General features: G+C 43.3%; 1 protein-coding gene across 1 annotated transcript; it reads right to left on the minus strand.

Annotated features, from left to right (window-relative positions):
* Positions 1-405: 405 nt before the first annotated feature.
* LOC131190465 (zinc finger protein 91-like) lies at positions 406-24,615 on the minus strand. The gene is given in 9 exon segments (XM_058167788.1): positions 406-1,494; positions 1,496-2,226; positions 6,701-6,827; positions 9,060-9,127; positions 9,561-9,678; positions 10,952-11,058; positions 16,644-18,500; positions 22,087-22,213; positions 24,278-24,615. Coding segments are annotated over 9 exon segments (4,314 nt in total). The 5' UTR covers positions 24,368-24,615.
* Between the last annotated feature and the right edge of the window lie 1,073 nt (positions 24,616-25,688).

The following is a 25,688-nucleotide window of genomic DNA, read 5'->3' on the forward strand; positions in this document are numbered from 1 at the left end:
CTGAACTTCTTCTCACAAATCAGGCAGGTATATGGTTTCTCCCCGGTATGTGTTCGTTGATGGTATCGGAGGACAAAATTATAAGAAAATCTCTTTCCGCACTCCGTGCATTGATATGGCTTCTCTCCCGTGTGTTTTCTTTTATGCGACGTAAGACGGCTGCTTTTATTAAAACCCTTTCCGCACTCCAGACATTTATACGGTTTCTCCCCTGTGTGAATCCTTTTATGACAAATAAAATAGCTGCTGCAGCTGAAGCTCTTTCCGCATTCCTTGCACTTGTACGGTTTCTCCCCCGTGTGAATTCTTTTATGTTGCGAAGGCTACTGTTTTGACTGAAGCTCTTTCCACACTCCAGCGCATTTGTACGGTTTCTCCGTGTGAATTCTTTTATGTTGCGAAAGGCTACTGTTCTGGCTGAATACTTTTCCACACTCCATGCATTGGTATGGTTTTTCTCCGTGTGGATCCTTTTATGGCAAATAAAGTTACTGTCCTTCCGGAAGCTCTTTCCACACTCCGGACACTTATGTGGTTTCTCCGTGTGGATCCTGATGTGGATTCTAAGGTTTGAGCATCGCTGAACTTCTTCTCACAAATCAGGCAGGTATATGGTTTCTCCCCGGTATGCGTTCGTTGATGGTATCGGAGGACAAAATTATAAGAAAATCTCTTTCCGCACTCCGTGCATTGATATGGCTTCTCTCCCGTGTGTTTTCTTTTATGCGACGTAAGACGGCTGCTTTTATTAAAACCCTTTCCGCACTCCAGACATTTATACGGTTTCTCCCCTGTGTGAATCCTTTTATGACAAATAAAATAGCTGCTGCAGCTGAAGCTCTTTCCGCATTCCTTGCACTTGTACGGTTTCTCCCCCGTGTGAATTCTTTTGTGCTGCAAGAGTTTATAGTTTTTACTGAAGCTTTTCCCGCACTCGGCGCATTTGAATGGATTCTCTCCCGTGTGAATTCTTTTATGTTGCGAAAGGCTACTGTTCTGGCTGAATTCTTTTCCACACTCCATGCATTGGTATGGTTTTTCTCCCGTGTGAACTCTTTTATGGCAAATAAAATGACTGCTCTGATTGAAGGTCTTTCCACATTCCGGGCACGTGTAGGGTTTCTCCCCTGTGTGCATTCTTCTATGTTGCGAAAGGCTGCTTTTCTGACGGAAGCCCTTTCCGCACTCCAGGGACTGATACGGCTTCTCTCCTGTGTGAATTCTTTTATGTCGCAAGAGGCTACTGTTTTGACTGAAGCTCTTTCCACACTCCGCGCATTTGTACGGTTTTTCTCCGGTGTGGATCCTTTTATGGCAGACAAGGACGCTGTTGTCGCGGAAGCTTTTCCCGCACTCCGAACAGATATACGGTTTCTCTTCCGTGTGTCTCCTTACATGGATCGTAAGGTTTGAACTGCCGCTGAATTTCTTTCCACACTGCAGGCACGTATACGGCTTCTCCCCTGTGTGAGTTCGCTGATGTCTTGTTAAGTTGGCCGCTCTGACTGAATTTCCTTCCGCACACCAGGCATATATACGGTTTCTCCCCCGTGTGGATCCTTTCATGTATGATAAGCTTACGTCTCTCGGTGAAAATCTTTGCACACTCCAGACATTTGTAGGTTTTCTCCCCCGTGTGGATCCTTTCATGTATGGCAAGTTTACCTTTCTGGGTGAAAGTCTTTTCACACTGCGGACACTTATAGGGTTTCTCTCTTGAGGGATTTTTTTGGGGTAAAACATGCAACTGTTTCCGATTAAATTCTTTCCCACACTCATGTGGTTCCTCATTTTTATGGGAAATAAGATGACTGTTCAAATTGAAAATTCCCCCACAATTTATAAATGCATACGGTGTCTCTTTGATGTATGATGCGTTATGTAAAGCAAGAGAGGGGATAGGATTGATACTTTGCCCATTCTCTTCATATTCATATTCTTCCTCTTTATTCTGCATTGGGCAATATTTACTGAAATCAGATTTTTCTCTGTCTCTTTTGGCACGTCTGAGATATTTTCCCTCTTCTCGTTGGGGAATTTGCTGGATTAGGCGGTCACGGGTTTCATTGTGACCAGTAGGAGAAAATTTCTTTCCTTCATTCATTATGCAACTTTTTGTACTCCTTTGTGATGGTCCTTGATTTTCAAGCACGTCTTCTTCGGATTTTATCATTTGGAATACCACCATGCTGAGCTTCTTGTTATTCTCATGCTCTTGCCCATAAGCTAATTTGGAAAAGGAAAAAAAAAAAAAAAGAGGGGGGGAATTAATTGTTACATTCGTCAAAGAAAATGGTGTCCTTCTGATTTCCGCATATCCAAGATGGTTTGCATGGTTCCCTTATATACTCGCAGGCCTCAAGTTACGACCATTTGTTCAGTCACTATTCAAAGTCACAATGGCATTGAACAAATGGTAGTTACTATCCCCACCCCCCTGTCTCCAGAGTTACAGCTGTTGCAACACATCTTTGATTATATGAACAAAAGCTGACAGTCTACTCAAACTTACAATCGCAAAGATGCTTCAACTATCCACATCCGCTTATCTCTATCCATCTCAAATCAGAATACAGCTGGAAGGGACCTTGGAGGTCTTCTAGTCCAACCTGCTGCTCAAGCAGGAGACCCTATACCATTTCAGACAGTCTTTTCTTCAAAACCTCCAGTGATGAAACACCTACAACTTCTGAAGGCCAGATGTTCCACTAGTTAATTATTCTCACTGCTAGGCAGTTTCTCCTTAATTCCAGGTTGCTTCTCTCCTTGATTAGTTTCCAACCATTGTTTCTTGTCCTGTCCTTTTGTGCTTTGGAAAATAAGTTGACCCTCTCTTCTTTGTGGCAGCCCTTCAAATACTGGAATACTGCTATCACGTCACCTCTAGGTCTTCTTTTCTCTAGACTAGCTAGCCTAGCATACGACTTCGTAAGAAACCAGACCATTCAAATGACTGATCAACAAGAGAACCAATCAGCTGCTCGGAATTTAAATATAGCTCCAAATGAACAACCAATCACACGACCAAAGTGGCACACAAGACATTTATAAACTAAGGAGAACAGGACAAGAGAATCCCGCTGCTGATGTTACCTAGTCTGGTAACGAGAAGTTCAGAAACTAGATCGAAACAAATTTGGAGAGCAAACCAACTGCCAAAATCTAAAACCTGAGCTACAATTATTTTTCTATTATTTCACTCCTGAGCTGAGTCTCAGGAGTAGCTCAGAAAAATACCTTCCTAGTTCTCACAAAGAAAAAGGAAGGAAGGAATACATGGAAGGGAGGACTGAGGCAGATGGAGGAGGTGATGTAATGGGCAGAAGAAATGCCCTTGAAAGAAAGCCGCTTTTCTGAATATTTCTTGCCAACTTCAGCCTAAACATTCCTGAGACCATCATTTCAACTCCATGCTATTTTGACATTTTTATTTAGAGCTTTCTAGATCTTTTCTCCTCTTTCCAATATTTCTTTTCAAACTTGGCAAGTTTTAAGATTCGTGGACTTCAACTCCCAGAGTTCCCCACCCAGCATGGCTGACGGAAGAATTCTGGGAGTTGAGGTCCACAAGTCTTAAAGTGGCCAAAGTTGGAGACCCTTGATTTAACACATTTTCTTCGCCAATTCCATTCCAGTGATGGTCCTGAAGGTTTCTCCACCATCCAGACATTCCTCCCAAATGAAGGCTTTTTCTGGAAAATAAGGGCAGAATTCTTAACCTCTTCCCACACTGTGCATTTTTGTGGTTCTCCCACATGGATTTCTTTAGGTCTGATAGGGCTACTCTTCCAACTGAACATTATTCCACAGACTACATATTTCTGCTGTTTTTCCACAAAGGAAAATTGTCTCAGAAAAATATCTTCCTAGTTATCACAAAGAGAAACGTACTTGTTCATCCAAGCGGGACTGGCTTAATTTTTAACTCTTAATTTTTAAATTCTGAAATTTGAATTTTAATAATTTTAAATTGGGGTACTGTGTTTTATTGGGGTCAATCTGACGGTTTTACATTTAAACTTTTAAATTTTTCGGCCATTATATAATATGTTATTTTAATTTGTTGTTTTAATATTGTATATTGTATATTTTTAATTTGGCTGTACACCGCACTGAGTCCTTCGGGAGAAGGGTGGTATAAAAGTCTAAATAATAAACAAACAAACAAACAAACAAACAAACAAACAAACAAATAAATAAAGGGCAGAAGGGAGAAGGAAGGAATGCACTTAGGCTTGCTAGATTCAATTACCATAATTTTATAATAAAAGTAATATTGTTATGCATGATGACTTTGATTTCCTAGTTTGGTCTACATTGAAAGTCCATTATTCCCTTTCTAGAGAGGTAGAAGATCTGTGGCTTCTAGAGACGGCAGGGTGGATAAAAATTGATGATTTTTTTTTTAAAAAAACCCTCAGATTTTTAAATATTTAAATCTTTTTTTTTTAATCAAATTTATTTTAATAAAATGCTTTTGGAGTAAAAATCTATCTAAAGATAGTTTTCTATTTAAGATACATTAATAATTTAGTTTATTCAGCATGAAATGGAGCTTAGTTAGGTAGCATGAGGCTGCATATTCTGCAATATTTACATTTTTGGTAAACTCATTCAATGAATCCAAACTCTACAAGCTAAATAGGTAATCTTCATTTTGTTTGCAAATAATATTAAAGATTCTAACTACCAGCAGGAATGAGTCCTTACATTGAAAGAGCACCTGTGTCGTGTCCCACTCCCACTCTGACGCACGGGTCAAGGAAGTCCGTAACAGACTTGGCAACGAAGCCTTTGCAGCTTGCCAAGTTCCTTCGAGGTTTATCAGGGCAGGCAGGAGTCCAAATTGTGACTTCAGCGATAGGGTCTGATATCAGCAAACTAGCTAAGACTTTGCTTGACTCAAGGTTGGAATGCCAAAAGCAGGTCCTTTATATAGGCTGTGGGGTGTGGCTCCATGACTCAACATTTATCCAGGCCTGCCCCACCCCTCCTTCTGCTGGCGTCGCCTCTCAGATCTCTGGAAGCGAGGGTCCTCCCATACTGAATTGTCTTCAGGTGGATCTGCTGTCATTAATTCCAGCACCTGGCTGGCTTCCTGCTCACATGCTTTATGAGTGAAGTTTATCGGGCTTGTCCGTTCACTCCTGGAATCCTCTCCGGGCATGGGGCCACGGCCGGGGGCTGGAGACATGACAGGCCGTTCATCTTCATTATCAGACTTGGAGTCTGATAAAAGGCCCGGTTGGAGACGGGAGGGGCCTGGCTGAGGAGAGGAGGGAGGACGAGTCACAACAACCTGCCATTTCAGATCCATCATGGCAGTGCCTCTTAGCGAGCATCTACTCAGCTGCTGCCTGCCACGTCCTTCACCTTGCTGTATCACTGCCACATCACCAGCTGTCCCATTAAAGTGAATGGGATTGTCGGTGAGTCAACAGCAGGTCAGAGGAGGAGCCGCTGCGGGACAGAGATGATAGTTGCTCTTTAAAAATTATGATTTAAATGGAGTTGATTTAAATCAAGCCTTCTTACTAGTGATTTAAATGATGTAAAAAGGATGTTGAGACTCTAGAAAAGGTGCAGAGAAGAGCAATGAAGATGATTAGGGGACTGGAGGCTAAAACATATGAAGAACGGTTGCAGGAACTCGGTATGCCTAGTTTAATAAAAAGGACTGGGGGTGACATGATAGCAGTGTTCCAATATCTCAGGGGCTGCCACAAAGAAGAGGGAGTCAAACTATTCTCCAAAGGACCTGAGGGTAGAACAAGAAGCAATGGGTGGAAACTAATCAAGGAGAGAAGCAACTTAGAACTAAGGAGAAATTTCCTGACAGTCAGAACAATTAATGAGTGGAACGACTTGCCTGCAGAAGTTGTGAATGCTCACACACTGGAAATTTTTAAGAAGATGTTACATAACTATTTGTCTGAAATGGTGTAGGGTTTCCTGCCTAAGCAGGGGGTTGGACTAGAAGACCTCCAAGGTCCCTTCCAACTCTTGTTATTCTATTCTAAAAGCAAGATTTAATCATGATTTAAATCGACTTGATTTAAATCAAATCCACCCTGCGAGACGGCCTCTGATACTCAGGGCTTGCAAATTGGAGCAGCTCCTCTGTACTTCATTCCTATGGTCCAGACTCAAATTCCTCTGGGTACATGGAAGGGAGGACTGAGACAGATGAGGGAGAAGAAATGACCTTGAAAGACAAGCCGAAAGAGCCACTCAGGAGATATAAGGTCGGATAAAAGAAACCCAGGTCGCAAGCAAAACTGTAATATGAGAAAACCTCTCAGACAAGGCCTTCACTATTCTCAGAAAGGAGGGAGAGGGGCAGGGAAGTTCATTCAGACTTGCAGGATTCTCTTGACTATCCTATAAAAGCAGTTTTCGCCTGCGTGACCTTTGTTTCTCTTGAATAGTTAAGCGAACTGGGCAGAGGAGAATCAGAAGATCCCTTTCAGCATGATGCTCCTCTGATCAATAAGTAACCTTGAAGCAAGAGGAGAATATAAACTCCGCTGAGAAAGGATCCTGGGAAGCATCTACCCAATTTTTCCATTTATTTACTCTGGACAATTAAAAAAACCCACTGAAAACAGAATGTCTCCCTCAACCTTGAACATGCTGTCATAATTTGGATGATAAAAGACTTTCCACAATTAACTGAACCCAGAGCAAAAGGGATCCTTACCCAGAGCGGCCACATTCCTAGAATTCTCCAACATGACTTCTCCATATAAAACTCTCTGGCTGGGATCCAGCAGCTCCCACTCGTCCTCCGTGAAATACACAGCCACCTCCTCAAAGGACACCAAGCCCTGGAATTCAAAAGATATATGTTCCTTAGCGGAAGTGCCAGAAACCTCCTTTCCACATTTCCAATATCCTAAAAAAATAAGTTTCACAAGAGAGAAAATGCTCCTTTTCTGACACAATGCACTGCTAGGTTTAATAGCTGTCTCTCTGACCAGCTACCTGTCTGTTTAGAATTTCTTCCTTTTGCAATTCATCTCGGATAAACCAGCTTGTCGCATCTCCTTTTGTGTCAAAACCAGGGGTGAAATGCTCCCGGTTTGGACCGGATCGCCTGATCCGGTAGCGATGGCGGTGGGTGGTTCGGAGAACCGTAGCAAAAATCCCTGCCCCCCGCCCCACATGCCTAGCTGAGCTGTACGATCATCAGAGGTTTCTTTTTTTACTTTTAAAAGCATTTTTTCTTCAGCCAAAAAATGCTTTTAAAAGTAAAAAAAAAAGCCTCTCATGATCGCGCGGCTCAGCTGAGATCGTCAGAACCCTTTAAAGGCATTTTTTCTACTATCTCTTCGGCCGAAGAGGTTGTAGAAAAAATGCTTTTAAAAGTAAAAAAAAAAATATTGGCCACACCCACCCAGTCACATTACCCCTCCACCAAGCCACGCCCACAAAACTGGTAGTAACAAATTTTACATTTCACCCCTGGTCAAAACTTCCATTTTTTTCAGACAAGATGCTATTTTGATGTAAAAAATCCATACCTCACATATATAGAACTTTTAACTGGATCTGCTTCGACATGTGCCACAGTGTAACTGCTCCAATTTATTTAATTGGTTATGAGTTGGCCTATTAATGTTTGAATAGAACTTAACAAATTTAAAATGACTCCGTGCTTTCATTTTTTTGCTAGCTAATTCCTTGTTTCACACATTCCTCAGATACAAAGGATTTATTTTAAATAAATTAATTTAATCCACTGCAGGTTCAAGAAACTCGATTCCTTCAATAAAGGAACTGATTCCTTAAATAAACTCAGTATCTCAATATGAATGTAATGGGCCAGGAGGCAAAGTTCCTACCAGGATAATGGTCCTACAACAGAAATCCGAGTCTGGGACAGAAATGTAATTTGAGAACATTTCTCAGGTGTTGCACTGCTTAGTTCTCATCAAGATAAAGTGAGGCAGACTTGCAAGATTCTGTTACTATAACCCTGCAGCGAAAGCAGTATTACCTTCCATAGCTTTGGTTTTAAATTTGATCTGCCTTGGAGGATTAACTCTTCAGTAGGTTGTGCTTAAGAAAACATCTTATTTATTTATTTATTTATTCATATTTTTATACCGCCCTTCTCCGAAGACTCAGGGCGGTGTACAGCCAATAAAACGACAAGAATCCTAACAAATTAAAATACAATATCAAGTTTAAAAAACTGATTCAATCGCTGTATACTTAAAATATTAGCTAAAATTTATCAAAACTAAAACCTTAGTAAAACCCTATTAAAACCCACTAAAACCCCCCATACTAAAATCAATCAGGCCAGCCCCGCTTGGTGAAAAAAGAAAGTCTTGAGCTCGCGTTTAAAGGTCCGGAGATCAGGGAGGAGACGGAGTCCCACCAGCAGCTCATTCCATAGAGCCGGGGCCCCCACAGAGAACGCCCTTCCCCTGGGGGCCGCCAGCCGACATTGACTAAGAAGACCCTCCCTGTGGGCACGCACTGGACGTACCGGACAATGGGAGGTAACTGCCGGCAGCAGGCGGTCCCGTAAATATCCCGGTCCAATGCCATGGAGGGCTTTAAAGGTGATAACCAACACCTTGAAGCGCACCTGGAAGACCACCGACAACCAATGCAGCCTGCGCAGAAGAGGTGTTACATGGGAGCTACGAGGAGCTCCCTCAATCCCCCGCGCAGCCGCATTCTGCACCAGTTGGAGCCTCCAGGTGCTCCTCAAGGGGAGCCCCATGTAGAGAGCATTGCAGTAATCCAGACGGGAAGTGACGAGGCCATGAGTGACTGTGCATAACGCGTCCCGGTCCAGGAAAGGGTGCAATTGGTGAATCAGGCGAACCTGATGAAAAGCTCCCCTGGCGACGGCTGTCAAATGGTCTTCTAAAGACAGCCGTGCATCCAGGAGAATGCCTAAATTGCGCTCCGATTCCCTGGGGAATAACGATTCGCCCCCCACAGTCCCTTGCCACGCCCACCAAGCCATGCCACACCCACAGAACAGGTAGTAAAAATTTTTGAAACCCACCACTGGTTCCTGCCCTAATGAGGTTACCCACCTGAGCTGTTGCAGCTCCACCACATGGAGAAGATGTTTCAGTGGTTTCCATCAATAGCCTTGGATTCCCTGTGATCAAGATAAAAGGAGTTGGATAAAGAATAGCAACAGCACTACCACTTAAAACTTATATACCGCTTCACGGTGCTGTACAGAGGTTTGCAGAGTCAGCCTCTTGCCCCCAACAATCTGGGTCCTCATTTTTACTGACCTCGGAAGGATGGAAGGCTGAGTCAACCTTGAGCCGATCAGGATCGAATTCCTGGCAGTGGGCAGAGTTAGCCTGCAATAAATACTCTGTTTTAACCACTGCACCACCACGGCTCCTTTTTGGGAATATTTGGAAGCTGGCCGAATACGCAATTGGAACACGCTAAAAATTAAAGCCAGAATGACGTGTAGAAGAGACACCAGAATGAAATGACTCCAGGTTCACTGCCTGCGGAAGCAATTTTCCCTTACCTTAAATTAAATTAAATTATTATTATTAAATTATTATTACCTGGCAACAATACCCGATTTGGATCCTCCTCTGAGAAACCTAAAAGCTGCTCCAGAGGGAAACTAGAAAGATCTTTTCCGCCTTCAGGAGATACTGTGGTCATCTTCATCAGCTGGCCCTGCAACTTAAAAATATAGCCAGGATCAAAGAAGGGCAAAAATTAAGACAATGAAACATTGGAACAAGGGGATTCTTCTCTGCCTCCAAAACTGGACAATATCCCTTGATGGAGATTTGCTTGAGATTCTCTGCGGAATAATTTGGAGGGGAAAACAGAATTCTGGGAATGGAGGGGAAACCAAAGTCTCTTCTATTGTTACAACTTATATTTGTGTCTGCAAAGGTGGGCCGTGTTACACCCATAGTTGGAGATGCAAATTCCCTTGGGATTCCCTCTCCCTCCAATGGAATAATCTGGGTGGGGAAAGAGAATTATGGGACTGAAAATAGAGGGAAACCAAAGTCTCTTCTATTTTCCAACTTGCATTTGTGTGTCCAAAGGTGGACCGTGTTACATCCATAGTTGGAGATGCAAATTCCCTTGGGATTCCCTCTTCCTCCTGTGGAATAATCTGGATGGGAACCTGGGGCTGAAAGTGGAAGGAAACCAGAGCATTGTTTATAGCCTGACTAGGTGGCTCAGTGGCTAAGATACTGAGCTTGTCGATCAGAAATATCGGCAGTTCGAAACTCTAGTACAGGTCTCCTGTGAGCAAGGGGGTTGGACTGGATGATCTCCAAGGTCCCTTCCAATTCGGTTACGGTTACCTGCCTTTGAGCAGGGCAAGGGACCTGGATCTTCTTCCCAGGAGGGGAGACCCTCACTTTCTACCATCATTTCAAACAGGCACTAAATGAATTGCTGTAAGTCGAGAACTACCTCTAATTTGGACGAGCAAAGAGAACGCTGGGACTGAAACTGGAGGGAAACCAAGGCATCTCCTATCGATAGGCCCTGCCTTTGAGCCGGGGGCAGGGGGACAAGGGAACTGGATCGTCCCCCTCAGGAAAGGAGACCCTAACACCTTCCCTTGCAACTTCAAACGGTCACTAAACGGACTGTTGTAAATTGAGGGCTGTCGGTAACCCGGGCGGGGAAGCAAACAGGATTCTGGGACTGAAAACTGGAAGGGAAACCAGAGCATCTTCTATCGATGGGACCCGCACCTGAGCCGGGTAAGGGAACTGGATCTTCCTCCCAGGAAAGGAGACCCTCACACCTTCCGTTGCAACTCTGAACGGTCACTAAATGAACTGTTAACTTGAGGACTACCTGTAATCTGGGGGGGGGGGGAAACACGGGATTCGAGGACTTAAATTGGAAGGGAAACCAGAGCATCTTCTAGTGATGGGACCTGCATCAGAGCCGGTCAAGGGAGAAGGGGAGAGACCTCCGGGGGCAGCCCGGCTAGCAGCCTTTCCGGGATCCCTCCACACACCCCCGGGAGCTCCTTCTCCTCCTCTTCCTCCCGGGGCTTCAACCAGCCGTTGCAGGCGGCTGCAGACCGCCCGGGAGCCCAAAGCGGAGGAAGCGCTTCAGCCACTGAGCCCTGCGGTTCCTTGGGGACCCCTCTCCCGCCTGGCTCCCTCGCTTCCTCCTCTGGCTCAGCGCCGCTGCTCCCGACCTCCTCCTCCTCCTCCTCCGCAAGGCCACCGGGCTGCTCCGCCGCGCCAAGTCCGCTCCTCCTTTCTCCTGCCCGCTACGCTCCGGATTCCCCTTCGCCGCCGCCTCCACTTTCCCGGGAAAAGCGGGGGTGTGTGTGTGTATGAAAGAAAACAAATATCCTCCCTTCTTCCCCCCCCCCCACCCCCGCTTCCTTTTCTCAAATGGTTTCGCTTTGGAAAAACGGAGCGGCAACTCTCCCCCGCCCCCCCACTACCCAGCCAAGCAGCGCAACGCCCCCTCCCCTCTGGGAAGGCGAGCGAGAGCCTCTTCCTAGAGAGGCTAAACCTCTCTCTCTCTCTCTCTCTTTATTTTGTCACAACAGTATATGCACGAAGCTGAAGCCTGAAGATGACGAATGAGACTTCGTCGAAACGTCGCCAAGACATTTCCAATTTTACAGTGGAGAAAACCCGAACAACCAAAGACCTATATACAAACACCTGTGAAAACCTCAGAAAACATATATATATATATGTTTTCAGAGTCAGGTATATATATATATATATATATATATATATATATATATATATATATATATATATATATATATATATATATATATATATATATATATATATATATATGTATATATATATATATATATATATATACCTGACTCTGTGGTCTCTTCCCATAATCCTAAAAGTTTTATCCAAAAACTTTCTACTATTGACCTCACCCCATTCCTAAGAGGACCATAAGGGGCGTGCATAAGCGCACAAACGTGCCTACCGTTCCTGTCCTATTGTTTTTTCTTTTCTTCTTCCTACATATATATATGCTTATACCTCCTAATATTTACTCATATATGTGTTTATTTACTATATAATCTTTTTGTATGATACCTACATATATTGTTGTGACAAAATAAAATAAAAAAAAATATACAATCATCAACATAAACAATAATTCATCATGAGAGAAAAAGTATATATAGGTAAAAGTATGCATATAATACTATAATGAAGGGAACGATAGGACAGGAACGGTAGGCACTTTTCTGCTCTTATGCACGCCCCTTATAGTCCTCTTAGGAATGGGATGAGGTCAATAGTAGACAGTTTTTGGTTGAAGATTTTGGGGTTTTGAGTAGAGACTATGGAGTCAGGTAGTGAGTTCCAAGCGTTAACAACTCTGTTACAAACACACCTTTAAAAGGTCTTCTGCGTCTATCATTTGTGTTGTAAATGTACCTTTGTACATTTACTTTATTCTTTGTACCTTTGATGAAGGTATTTTTTTTCTTTCTTTTTCTTTTCTTTTATGTACACTGAGAGCATATGCACCAAAACAAATTCCTTGTGTGTCCAATCACACTTGGCCAATAAATTCTATTCTATTCTCTATCTGCGCCTTTTTCCCTTGCAGGTGGCCACTGCTGGTCATACAGCAGTTAATGCCTGGAATGCACTACCTGACTCCGTGGTCTCATCCCCAAATCCCCAAAGCTTTAACCAAAGACTGTCTACTGTTGACCTCACCCCATTCCTAAGAGGTCTGTAAGGGGCGTGCATAAGAGCACCAGCTGTCTAATCCCTGTCCTAATGTTCCCTCTGGTTGTATTCATGTTGTGTGGTTATTTCATGCTTATAATTATATATACTGTTGGGTTTGACAAAATAAATAAATAAAATACATACAGATAGTCCTCGACTTCCAACGGTTCTTTTAGGAATACTCCACCACTGGATGTTTTTAAGATGTTGGATAACCATTTGTTTGAAGTGGTGTAGGGTTTCCTGCCTAAGCAGGGGGTTGGACTAGAACAGGGGCCTCCAACCTTGGCAACTTTAAGCCTGGAGGACTTCAACTCCCAGAATGCCCCAGCCAGCTGGCTGGGGCTTTCTGGGAGTTGAAGTCCTCCAGGCTTAAAGTTGCCAAGGTTGGAGGCCCCTGGACTAGAAGACCTCCAAGGTCCCTTCCAACTCTGTTATCCTATTCCTATTCCTATTCCTATTCCTATTCCTATTCCTATTCCTGTTCCTGTTCCTGTTCCTGTTCCTGTTCCTGTTCCTGTTCCTGTTCCTATTCTATTCTATTCCATTCCATTCCATTCTATAGTGGCACTGAAAAAAGTGACTTAGGACCACTGCTCACACTTACAACCATTACAGCACATGATCAAAATACAGCCGCTTGGCAACTGACTCATATTTATGACATATTTATGGCAGCATCCCGGGGGGGCATGGGATTCCCTTTTTTGCGACCTTCTGACAAGCAAAAAGTTCCATGGGGGAAGCCATATTCACTGAACAACCGGATTACTAATTTAACAAGTGTGTTGATTGACTTAACGGCTGTGGCAAGGAAAGTTGTTAAATCGGGCAAAATTCCCTTAACACATCTGTCACTTAGCAACATCAATTCTGGGTTCAACTGTGGGACTACCTACCTACTGCAGGGCTCTCTTACAGGAGGTTGGAAATGGATTCTTCTGGACTTAAACTGAGGATTTTGTCTTACAATTGGACTAAAACGGGTCCCCCAATTACAATCGGACTAAACCGGGGCCTCTGGTGGCTCAGACTGGTAAGACAGTCTGTTATTAACACAACTGCTTGCAATTACTGCAGGTTCTAGTCCCACCAGGCCCAAGGTTGACTCAGCCTTCCATCCTTTATAAGGTAGGTAAAATGAGGACCCAGATTGTTGGGGGCAATAAGTTGACTTTGTATATAATATACAAATGGATGAAGACTATTGCTAACATAGTGTAAGCCGCCCTGAGTCTTCGGAGAAGGGCGGGATATAAATGCAAATAAAAAAAAAAAATCCGTGGCCCGGTGCCGGGCCGTGGCATACCAGAAACTGGGCCACAAAAAAAAGCGATGCCCCATCCATGGGATGCAGGCAGCATGGAAAACCACGTTCCCTCCAATCCACCGAAAAAAACTCTCTCCATGGAACTGGTCCCTGGTCCCCAAAAGTATTGTGGCCTCTAGACTAGAAGATCAAGGATGCTCTGAACTTTAGCAATCAATGATGGAGGAATTCTTGCTATAAATATCTTACTATGCCCCTGCTAAGAAATAGCAATAGCTATTATAGCAATAGAATTCTTCACAGGCTGCTTCACAGCCCTCTCTAAGCGGTTTTACAGAGTCAGCCTCTTGCCCCCTACAATCTGGGTTTTTACCGACCTCGGAAGAACGGAAGGCTGAGTCAACCTTGAGCCTGGTGAGATTCGAACTGTCAAATTGCAGGCAGCCGGCAGTCAGCAGAAGTAGCCTGCAGTACCTGCATTCTAATCACTGCGCCATCGCCCCCAAACTGAGTTACACCCAATGGAAAAAGAGGTTAGTTAGTTGCACTTCTGTTTTGTTTGGTATCTGTGTGACAAGGTTATTCTCTTGCACTCCGCTCCAATTTGCATCAAAGCAACAGTTATATTAAGCTTAATTCAGAACCTTGGGGTGGGGGGGTGACCAGTAAAAGCCACAAAAGGGCATCATGGGATCAAAGTGGCTTTAAAACCACTTTTGCCACAGGGGCCTCTGGTGGCTCAGACTGGTAAGACAGTCTGTTATTAATAGCAGCTGCCTGCAATTACTGCAGGTTCAAGTCCCACCAGGCCCAAGGTTGACTCAGCCTTCCATCCTTTATAAGGTAGGTAAAGTGAGGACCCAGATTGTTGGGGGGGCAATAAAAGTTGACTTTGTATATAATATACAAATGGATGAAGACTATTGCTTGACATAGTGTAAGCCGCCCTGAGTCTTCGGAGAAGGGCGGGATATAAATGCAAATAAAAAAACACACACCTCAGACTGATGGGGATGCCTGGAGCCTCTTCTGCCTCTCCTACTCTATCCCAGGGCTACCACAGTGGTATCACCCCCCCCCCACACCTTCCCTTAAGCTCTCAGAGCAGTTAGGGTTATATAACGTCCCATAAATAAACTTTTTCCATGATTTGCACATTGTGCTAATCCACAATATTTTCATAGAGACACCTTAACTAGAAGCTGGATATCTTTATAGTGTTGCTGTAACTTATTATAGAATATATTGGACATTTGATATAGAAACTGCTGGTAATTGAAGACTTCTCAGCTATCCGTCTGTATTTATATTGAAATTTGTTCCTCCTTTTTACTGTGTTTTATATTTTTATACCTTTATTCATACGAACATTAGTTTTTTTTTCTTTGTATGTACATCCAAAAAAAATGAGGAAATAAATGAAATTAAACTTTTAGGTCTTGAGTTACATATCAAAAATTCAGTGGCAAAAGAGATAAACTACCAGGAAGTAATAGAATATTTATAGCTCAGGGTTGAGCTTGTTTATTTCTCGCAGATGTTTCATTACCACACTAGGTAATGCCATCAGTGCAATTTAGTAATGAAACACCTGCAACAAAACAACCAAGCTCAGAGAGCACCAAGGACCCCTGCATACCAGGAACTGCTCAATACAAGTTAAAAAACTTTTCTGGTTTTTCCTTCTTTTGGCTGAATCCACAGAGCACCAGGTGTTCCCAATAGATTTTTTTTTTAAATTAGCCCTTTTCTGAATATCTCTTGCCAACTTTAGACTATTCAGCCTGAATATTCCTGAGACATTACTGCAATTCCATGCTATGATTCCTATTAGGGGCTCTTTCAAGCATTCTTTGTCAAACAAAGAAGGACTAGGGGAGACATGATAGCAGTGTTCCAATATCTCAGGGGTTGCCACAAAGAAGAGGGAGTCAAACTATTCTCCAAGGCACCTGAGGATAGAACAAGCAATGGGTGGAAACTAATCAAGGAGAGAAGCAATTTAGAACTAAGGAGAAATTTCCTGACAGTTAAAGCAATTAATCAGTGGAACAACTTGCCTGCAGAAGTTGTAAATGCTCCAACACTGGAAATTTTAAAGAAAATGTTGGATAGCCATTTGTCTGAAATGGTGTAGGGTTTTCTGCCTGGGCAGGGGGTTGGACTAGAAGACCTCCAAGGTCCCTTCCAACTCTGATATTATTATTATAAACAGGGATCTACAACCTCGGCCATTTTAAGACTTACGGAGTTCAGCTCCCAGAATTCCCCAGCCAGCATGGCTGAGGGAAGAACTCTGGGAGTTGAAGTCCACAAGTCTTAAAGTGGCCAAAGTTGGAGACCCTTAATTTAACACATTTTCTTTGCCAATTCTATTCCAGTGATGGTTCTGAAAGTTTTCTCCACCATCCAGACATTCCTCCCAAAAGAAGACATTTTCTGGAAAATAAGGGCAGAATTCTTTCTCAATCTCTTCCCACACTGTGCATTTTTTTATAGTTCCCTCACATGGATTCCGTTAGGCCTGATAAGACTCTTCCAACTGAATATTAACAGACTACATATTTTTATGTGTTTTTTTTTCCAGTAGGGTCCCTCTTGGAGAAAAAAACAAAACACATTTGGAATAAAACTCCCAAGTTAGGATTTTTCTCTTTTGTGGGTCTGTTGGTGTTGTGAAAGGTGATTTTTCTGGCTGAAGCTTTTTCCGCACGCCGCGCATTTGTACGGTTTCTCTCCTGTGTGAATTCTTTTGTGTTTGATTAAGTTTGCGTTCTGAGTGAAGCTCTTCCCGCACTCCGGGCACTTGTACGGTTTTTCTCCCGTGTGGATCCTTTTGTGACGAATAAAGTCACTATCCTTACGGAAGCTCTTTCCGCACTCCGGACAGTTATATGGTTTTTCTCCCGTATGGATCCTTATATGGATTTTAAGATTTGAACATCTACTGAAGGCCTTTCCGCACTTCGTGCATTTATACGGTTTCTCTCCAGTGTGGGTTTGTCGATGGTATCGGAGGACAAAATTATAAGAAAACTGCTTTCCGCACTCGGTGCATTGATAGGGCTTCTCTCCCGTGTGTTTCCTTTTATGGGATGTAAGGCAGTTCCTTTTATTAAAACCCTTTCCGCACTCCAGGCATTTATACGGTTTCTCCCCCGTGTGAATCTTTTTATGGCAGCTGAAGTCACTGCTGCAACTGAAACGCTTCCCGCATTCCTCGCACTTGTACGGTTTCTCCCCCGTGTGGATCCTTTTGTGCTGCAAGAGTTTGTAGTTCTGACTGAAGCTCTTTCCGCACTCCGGGCACGTGTACGGTTTCTCCCCTGTGTGAATCGCTCTGTGTTGGAAAAGAGTGCTGTTCTGACTGAAGCCTTTCCCACATTCCGAGCACCGGTAGGGCCTTTCCCCCGTGTGAATATTTTTATGCTGCAGAAGGCTGCTTTTCAGATGGAAGTTCTTCCCGCACTCCAAACATTGGTAGGGTTTCTCCCCCGTGTGAATCCTTCGGTGTTTCGCGAGGTGAGACTCTCGCCTGAAGCTCTTTCCACACTCCGCACAGTTGTACGGTTTCTCGCCCGTGTGGATCTTTTTGTGGTAATCGAGGACACCGAGGTCGTGGAAGCTCTTCCCACACTCCGTACATCGGTACGGTTTCTCCTCCGCGTGTCTTCTCTCGTGCTTCAGAAGGCTGGCGCGCCCGCTGAACTTCTTCCCGCACCGCGGGCACGTATACGGCTTCTCTCCCGTGTGGGTCCGTTGATGCCTCGTAAGGTGACCGCTCTGATTGAACCTTTTTCCGCACAGCAGGCATATGTACGGCTTCTCCCCCGTGTGGATCCTTTTGTGCGTGACAAGGTTGGTTCTCTCGGCGAAAGTCTTCCCACAGTCCAGGCATTGATAGGGTTTCTCCCCCGTGTGGATCCTTTCATGTATAGAGAGGTTCCCTCTCTGAGTGAATGTCTTTTCGCACCAAAGACATTGATAGGGTTTCTCCTTTGGAGGAACTTGGGGAGGAGGTAAAAGAAGCAATCTTTTCTTACTGAAATCCATTCCACATCCATATGGCTTCTCCTCTTTATGGGAAATTATATGACGGCTGAAACTAAAATTTTCCCCAGAATTTATAAATGCGTATGATGTCTCTTGGATGTATGATGGGTGATGTAAAGCAAGGTAGGAGGTAGAGCTGATACTTTGCCCATCCTCTTGATATTCACATTGTTCCTCTTCAGTCTGGGTTGCACAATATTTAGTGAAATCAGAGTTCTCTTTGTCTTCTTTGCTATATCTGAGATATTTCCCCTCTTCTTCTTGTTGGTCAACTTCCTGGGTTGGGAGATAAAGGACTTCACTGTATCCAGAAGATTCCTTCCCTCCATTCGCTTTACAGCTTTTCTTACGCCCTTGCGATGGTTCTTGATCAACCGGCGTGTCTTCTTCAGATTTGATCATTCGGAATACGATTATGCTGGGCTCCTTGTAGTTCTCGTGCTCCAGCCCAAAAGCTGATTTGAAGAAAATGAAAAATAAAAGTTAGTCATTTGCGTACATGAGAGAAAAACAGCGGATCCGTTACAGGTAATTCTTGACTATAATTGATTAATTAATATTAATTAATTAATTAATTAATATGATTAATATTGTAGCTTGTGGTGGTCATTAAATGGATCACCGCGTGAAGGTGCCCAATATTATGATGTGCTTTGCAGCATTCGTTAAATGAATGTGGCAATTGTTAAGCAAATCGGTTTGCTCCTATGGGCATTTATTGCCAGGAATCAAAAGTAAACACCCGAAACCAACAAAAAATACCAAATTTTCTAGTCACATGACTGTGTTGGATGTTGCAATTGGCTGTAAACATAAAGCCAGTTGCCAAGGGCCCAAAATGCTATCAAGTGACCTGCAGGTTGGGAGTCGGCAACCATGGAGGTAGGCAGGCTTTGATCAGAACTTCAAAAACAGTTCATTTATCATTTATGGCAGACGTATGATAAAGCAAAGAGATATTGGAGTAGGATACATATCTTAATACAGAAAATTAAAATTCTTAAAGTGAATATAAAGAGAAAACCAGAGACTTTTTTTTTTTGATTTAATGGAAAAAGACCTGAAATATTTTGTTTTTTGAGCTTTGTTGTTATATATATGTTGACCAAAGCAAGTCTACTTTATGCACAGAAATAGAAAGTCACCTGGAACCCCACAATGGACAAATGGCTTCAAAAATAGCAGAGATGGCTAAATTGACAGCTTTGATCAAAGAAAATAAAATATATAAATACTTCTTTTACTTGGAAACCACTTCTGGACTTTGTGCTGGAGGTAGAAAAAAAAATGCAACGTTGATTTTGGGTTTTACAGATTAGATAGATTTGCTGTAGAAATGGCTAGTTTATACTATTATGTAATAGTTAACTATTAAGTTGAGGTTTGATGTTAATGCCTTATTCTACTGCAGCAAAGGGAGTTGAAAATCAATGCCTTTTTTTTTCTCCCCCTTTCCCTTCCCTATTTTCCCTACTATTTACTTTTGTATTTTCTTTGTATGTATTATAAACAAACAAAAAAAAACATTTAAAAGGGAACTTCAAAAACAGGTCATAATTAGCTCTGGGAGGTCCATTGTAACTTCAAATGGTCGCTAAGCAATGAGTCAGTTAAGCAAGAACAACCGTTATTATCGCATATCCAAGATTCTGCCCATTTCATCTGCCTAAAGGTAAAGGTCCCCCTCGCACATACATGCTACGTTCCCGACTCTAGGGGGCGGTGCTCATCTCCATTTCAAAGCCGAAGACACAATGCTGTCCAAAGATGTCTCCGTGGTCATGTGGCCAGCATGACTCAACGCCAAAGGCACATGAAACGCTGTTACCTTCCCACCAAAGGTGGTCCCTATTTTTTCTACTTGCATTTTTACGTGCTTTCGAAACTGCTAGGTTGGCAGAAGCTGAGACAAGTAATGGGAGCTCACCCCGTTACATGGCAGCACTAGGGATTCAAACCGCTGAGCTGCCGACCTTTCGATCGACAAGCTCAAGACACCAAATTTTCATTTTACTTATGGTTCCGGCTGAGGCACTGTGTTCTTTTGGATTCTTCCCCACTTTCATTTCATGAGGAATTTCTGTTTATTTTTTCTTGCGGAAAAAAACCCCACTCTGCTCTTTGGTGGCCAAAAGACTGAATCCTCAACAGGAAGGGGGGGGGGATGGAGAACAAAATGAAAAAAAAAAAAGGAAATAAAGCTGTAAGGGTCTGGATGGGAGACAGCAGACTTCAGCAGACCCCTGGCAAGATGGAGTGGCTGTAGGTGCAAAGGACCTCAGGATCCGATTATTTTTTATTTTATTTTTTTTGTTTACATTTATACCCCGCCCTTCTCCGAAGACTCAGGGCGGCTTACAGTGTATAAGGCAATAGTCTCATTCTATTTGTATATTTTTATACAAATATACTAATATTTGTATATTAGTATATTTGTATATTTTTACAAAGTCAACTTATTGCCCCCCCAACAATCTGGGTCCTCATTTTACCTACCTTATAAAGGATGGAAGGCTGAGTCAACCTTGGGCCGGGCTCGAACCTGCAGTAATTGCAGGCTACTGTGTTCTTAATAACAGGCTTTTACCAGCGTGAGCTAAACCGGCCCTTACGTTTCATCTTGAGTTCTGAATAGATGATTACGTTTCATCTTGAGTTCTGAATAGGTTTGTTCTACCCTCCCCCGACGAGACTTGGTTTGTTACCTGGGAATTCTCCTAGACTTGCGACTCCTGCTCAAAGAGCAGATGGCAGTTGTGGCTAGGAAGGTTTTCACGCAATTTTGTGTAGTACTTTCAGTTGCACCTTTACATGGATCATGAGGCCCTGCACACAGTTACTCACGCCATAGTCATCTTTTGCTTGGATGATTGCAACGCGTACTACATTGGGCTACCCTTGAAGGGCATTCAGAAGATACAACCGGTGCAGAATGCAGCTACGTGCACAGCGCTTGGAGCACTAGGGTGGCACATGTGATGCCACCGTTGTGTGAGCTACATTGGTTACCAGTTTGCCTCTGGGTCCAGTTCAATATGTTGGTTACGGTAAGGAGCTTCTTGGGCTAAAGCACTGAGGGAAAACAATGCCAGTTCTCAGCTTTACATCTGGTTTGCAAACAAGGGCCTTTTGACTAAACACACTAGTATGAGAACTGTCACTGGTTCTTTTTTTTTTTTTTTTTGGAAAAAAGGGGAAATAACAGATAATAGAATTAGTAAGAATTAGAAATTCTAATTCGAATTAGTAATATAATTTAGTAAAATTATATAGAGTATAGGAGAACACTAATGGGATGATATATAAATAGAATAGAATAGAATTTTATTGGCCAAGTGTGATTGGACACACAAGGAATTTGTTTTGGTGCATATGCTCTCAGTGTACATAAAAGAAAAAGAGAAAAGAAAAAAAAATACATCAAAGGTACAACATTTACAACACAAATGATGGTCATAGGTTGCAATTTAACCCTTAATGATAACAACAAAAAGTTACAGTCATACGGTCATAAGTGGAAAGAGATTGGTGATGAAAACGATGAGAAGATTAATAGTAATGCAAATTTAGTAAATAGTTTGACAGCTTTGAGGGAATTATTTGTTTAGCAGAGTGATGGCCTTTGGGAAAAAACTGTTCTTGTGTCTAGTTGTTCTGGTGTGCAGTGCTCTATAGCATCGTTTTGAGGGTAGGAGTTGAAACATTTTATGTCTAGGATGTGAGGGATCTGTAAATATTTTCACGTCATATTTTTAGTCATGCACAAGAGTTGAATGAAAATTGTTTAATTGTTAAAGTTCAATAAAATTTATAATAATAATAGAAAAAGAGAACTGCCACTGGTTCTTAAGCAACCTAGAAAAGTGGCTATTTGTAAGGAACGGATGTTAGAGACATTCAGGGCATATATATATATATATTATTTTGGCCTTAGAAAAGTCCCAGGATGTTCTTCTCCTAACTGGAAGATGCTTTCTGAGCACTTATGGCAACCAAAGGTTTTCCACAAATACCTGAATCCAAAGCAAAACAGGTCCTTACCTAGAGCGGCCACATTCCTAGAATTCTCCAGCATGACCTCCTCGTGCAAGGCTCTCTGGCTGGGATTCAGCAGCGCCCACTCCTCCTCCGTGAAATACACAGCCACCTCTTCAAAGGACACCAAACCCTGAAAGTCAAAGGACAGATGTTCCTCAGCAGAAGTCCCATAAAATTTCCTTCCAGATTTCCAATTCCTTGAAAGTTAAATTTTGCAAGAGGTAAAATGGTCCTTTTCTGACGTGACATACTACCAGTGGCTTTTATAGTAGCCTTTCTAAAGATTTGGAAGCGTTCACAGATGCATACGGATCAGGGGTGAAATGCTCCCGGTTCGGACCGGATCACCTGATCCGATGGCGGCGGGTGGTTCGGAGAACCGGTAGCAAAAATCCCTGCCCTCCCCCCGGAGAATAATCTGAACCGGTAAACAGCACCCTGGGATTGAAAGTGAAGGGAAACCAAAGTCTCTTCTATGGTTACAACCCGGATTTGTGTCTCCAAAAGTGGACCGTGTTATATTTATTTATTTATTAAATTTATACTGCCGCCTATTCGGCCATGGTGACTCAAGGCGGATTACAGAATATAAAAACCACATTTAAAATCAGTAAAACTAATAAAAATATAAATCAGAATAGAATAGAATAGAATAGAATAGAATTTTTTATTGGCCAAGTGTGATTGGACACACAAGGAATTTGTCTTGGTGCATATGCTCTCAGCGTACATAAAAGAAAAGATACCTTCATCAAGGTACAACATTTACAACACAAATGATGGTCAATGTATCAATATAAGCTACTGAAGTTCGCAGATGACACAACAGTGATTGGTCTCATTCGAGACAATGACGAATCCGCATATAGACGAGAGGTCGAACGACTAGCCTTGTGGTGCAACCAAAACAATCTGGAACTGAACACACTCAAAACCGTAGAAATGGTGGTAGACTTTAGGAAAAACCCTTCCATACTTCCACCTCTCACAATACTTGACAACACAGTATCAACAGTAGAAACCTTCAAATTTCTGGGTTCTATCATATCGCAAGATCTCAAATGGACAGCTAACATCAAAAACATCATTAAAAAAGGACAACAAAGAATGTTCTTTCTGCGCCAACTCAGTAAGCTGAAACTGCCCAAGGAGCTGCTGATTCAGTTCTACAGAGGAATTATTGAGTCTGTCATTTGCACCTCTATAACTGTCTGGTTCGGTTCTGCAGAAAAAATAATTGCTACCAACTTGCCTTCCATTGAGGACCTGTATACTGCACGAATCAAGAAGAGGGCCGTGAAAATATTTGCAGATCCCTCGCATCCTGGACATAAACTGTTTCAACTCCTACCCTCAAAACGACGCTATAGAGCACTGCACACCAGAACAACTAGACACAAGAACAGTTTTTCCCCCGAAGGCCATCACTCTGCTAAACAAATAATTCCCTCAACACTGTCAGACTATTTACTGAATCTGCACTACTATTAATCGTTTCATAGTTCCCATCACCAATCTCTTTCCACTTATGACTGTATGACTATAACTTGTTGCTGGCAATCCTTATGATTTATATTGATATACTGACCATCAATTGTGTTGTAAAGGTTGTACCTTGATGAAGGTATCTTTTCTTTTATGTACACTGAGAGCATATGCACCAAGACAAATTCCTTGTGTGTCCAATCACATTTGGCCAATAAAAAATTCTATTCTATTCTATTCTATAAATCATAAGGATTATTAATGTAATAAAATCACCCCCACCCCAGCGACAGCCGATCACATGAGCCACTGAATGGGCTCCATCCCACTCTGGGTTCCCATAGTCCACAGTGGGAGATCGGAATTCCCTTGGGATTTCCCTTCTGCCCCGTGGAACAAACTGGGCAGGGAAAGAGGATTCTGGGGCTGAAAATGGAGGGAAACCAAAAGTCTCAACCTGGATTTGTGCCTCCAAAACTGGGCTGTGTTTAGATCCAGAGTTGGAGATGGGAATTCCCTGGGGATTTCCCTTCTCCCCCTGGAATAATCTGGGCGGGGAAACGGGACTCTGGGACTGAAAGTGGAGGGAAACCAAAATCCCTTCTATTGCTCCAATACCGCCTGCATTTGAGGTGGGCGACTAGTTAATAAAGGAAAGCACGCCACGAGGAGATCCTCCGGTGTGTGTGTGGGGGAGAAATCCGCTCACCTGCAGCCTCCGCTCCTGGGACCGAGGAGCGTTGAGCTGGAAGCCTCCATCCAGGACCGCCACCGCCGCCCGGGAGCAGCTCTCCGCCATCTCCGGGGGCAGCCCGGCCAGGACCCGCTCCGGGATCCCCCCCCCCCAACTTTCCTCCTCTTCCTCTCGAGGCTTCAGCCAGCCGGCTGCGAGCCCGCCGGCTCAGCAGCCGATTCCCCTCCCCGTTTCCTTCCCGGGAAAAGCGGGATCGCGCTTCGTCCCGGTCGGGATCCGGGATCAGCTGCAATTCGCTCCCGGCTCTAAGCCTTCGGAAACCTGGGACTAGGGACGAGAGAGCGCCCCTTCCTAGAGCGTCTTCTCTCCTCTCTTGCTCCCACTTTAAAATGTTCCCGGAGGCCGCCGTCCTCCCTCCCTCCCCTCCTTCCCTCCCCTTCTCTGCAAAAGGCGACGGCCGTCGAAGCTCTCTCGCGCATGCTCCGTCCCACTCCGAAGAGAGGAAGCTTAAACAACCTGCGCTCGCGGTTCCTGCGGCGCCTTCCAGGCTTTGGAAGAAGGGCGACTCTCCAGCAGCCTCGCGGGAGGGGATCCGAATCGGAATAGAGATTTGGAGGCCTTCTAGTCCAGGGGTCCTCCAACCTTGGTCCCTTTAAGACTTGTGGACTTCAACTCCCAGAGTTCCTCAGCCAGCAAAGCTGGCTGAGGGACTCTGGGAGTTGAAGTCCACAAGTCTTAAAGGGACCAAGGTTGGAGACCCGCGTTCTAGTCCAAGGGTCCCCTCCACCCTTGACCACTTTAAGCCTGGAAGACTTCAACTCCCAGAATCCCCCAGCCAACCGTGGCAAAATTGTTGTAAAATTGGGCACCATTCCATTAGTTTTAACTGTCTTGCTTGGCAGCAGAATAATCTGATCCGTTTTGTGGTCGTACTTATTTATTTATTTTATTTATTTATTTATTTTGTCACAACATCATATATGATGATTTACCTCAGGGGTCTGCATATTAATACAATTAATACAATTGAACGAGTCCAAAAATATTTTACAAGAGTCCAAAAATATTTTACAAGAAGAGTTCTCCGCTCCTCTGACAACAACAAAATACCTTATCCCACCAGACTTGAAATCCTGGGATTAGAAAACTTAGAACTCCGCCGACTCCGACAAGACCTGTGTTTAACACACAGAATCATCTATTGCAATGTCCTTCCTGTTAAGGACTTCTTCAGCTTCAATAGCAACAATACAAGAGCAAACAATAGATTCAAACTTAATGTCAACCGCTTCAAACTTGATTGCAGAAAATATGACTTCAGTAACAGAGTTGTTAAGGCTTGGAATACTTTACCTGACTCTGTGGTCTCCTCTCCAACTCCTAAAAGCTTTAACCAAAAACTGTCTACCACTGACCTCACCCCATT

The sequence above is a fragment of the Ahaetulla prasina genome, chromosome 2 (assembly GCF_028640845.1).
Source record: "Ahaetulla prasina isolate Xishuangbanna chromosome 2, ASM2864084v1, whole genome shotgun sequence".
Lineage (NCBI taxonomy): Eukaryota > Metazoa > Chordata > Lepidosauria > Squamata > Colubridae > Ahaetulla > Ahaetulla prasina.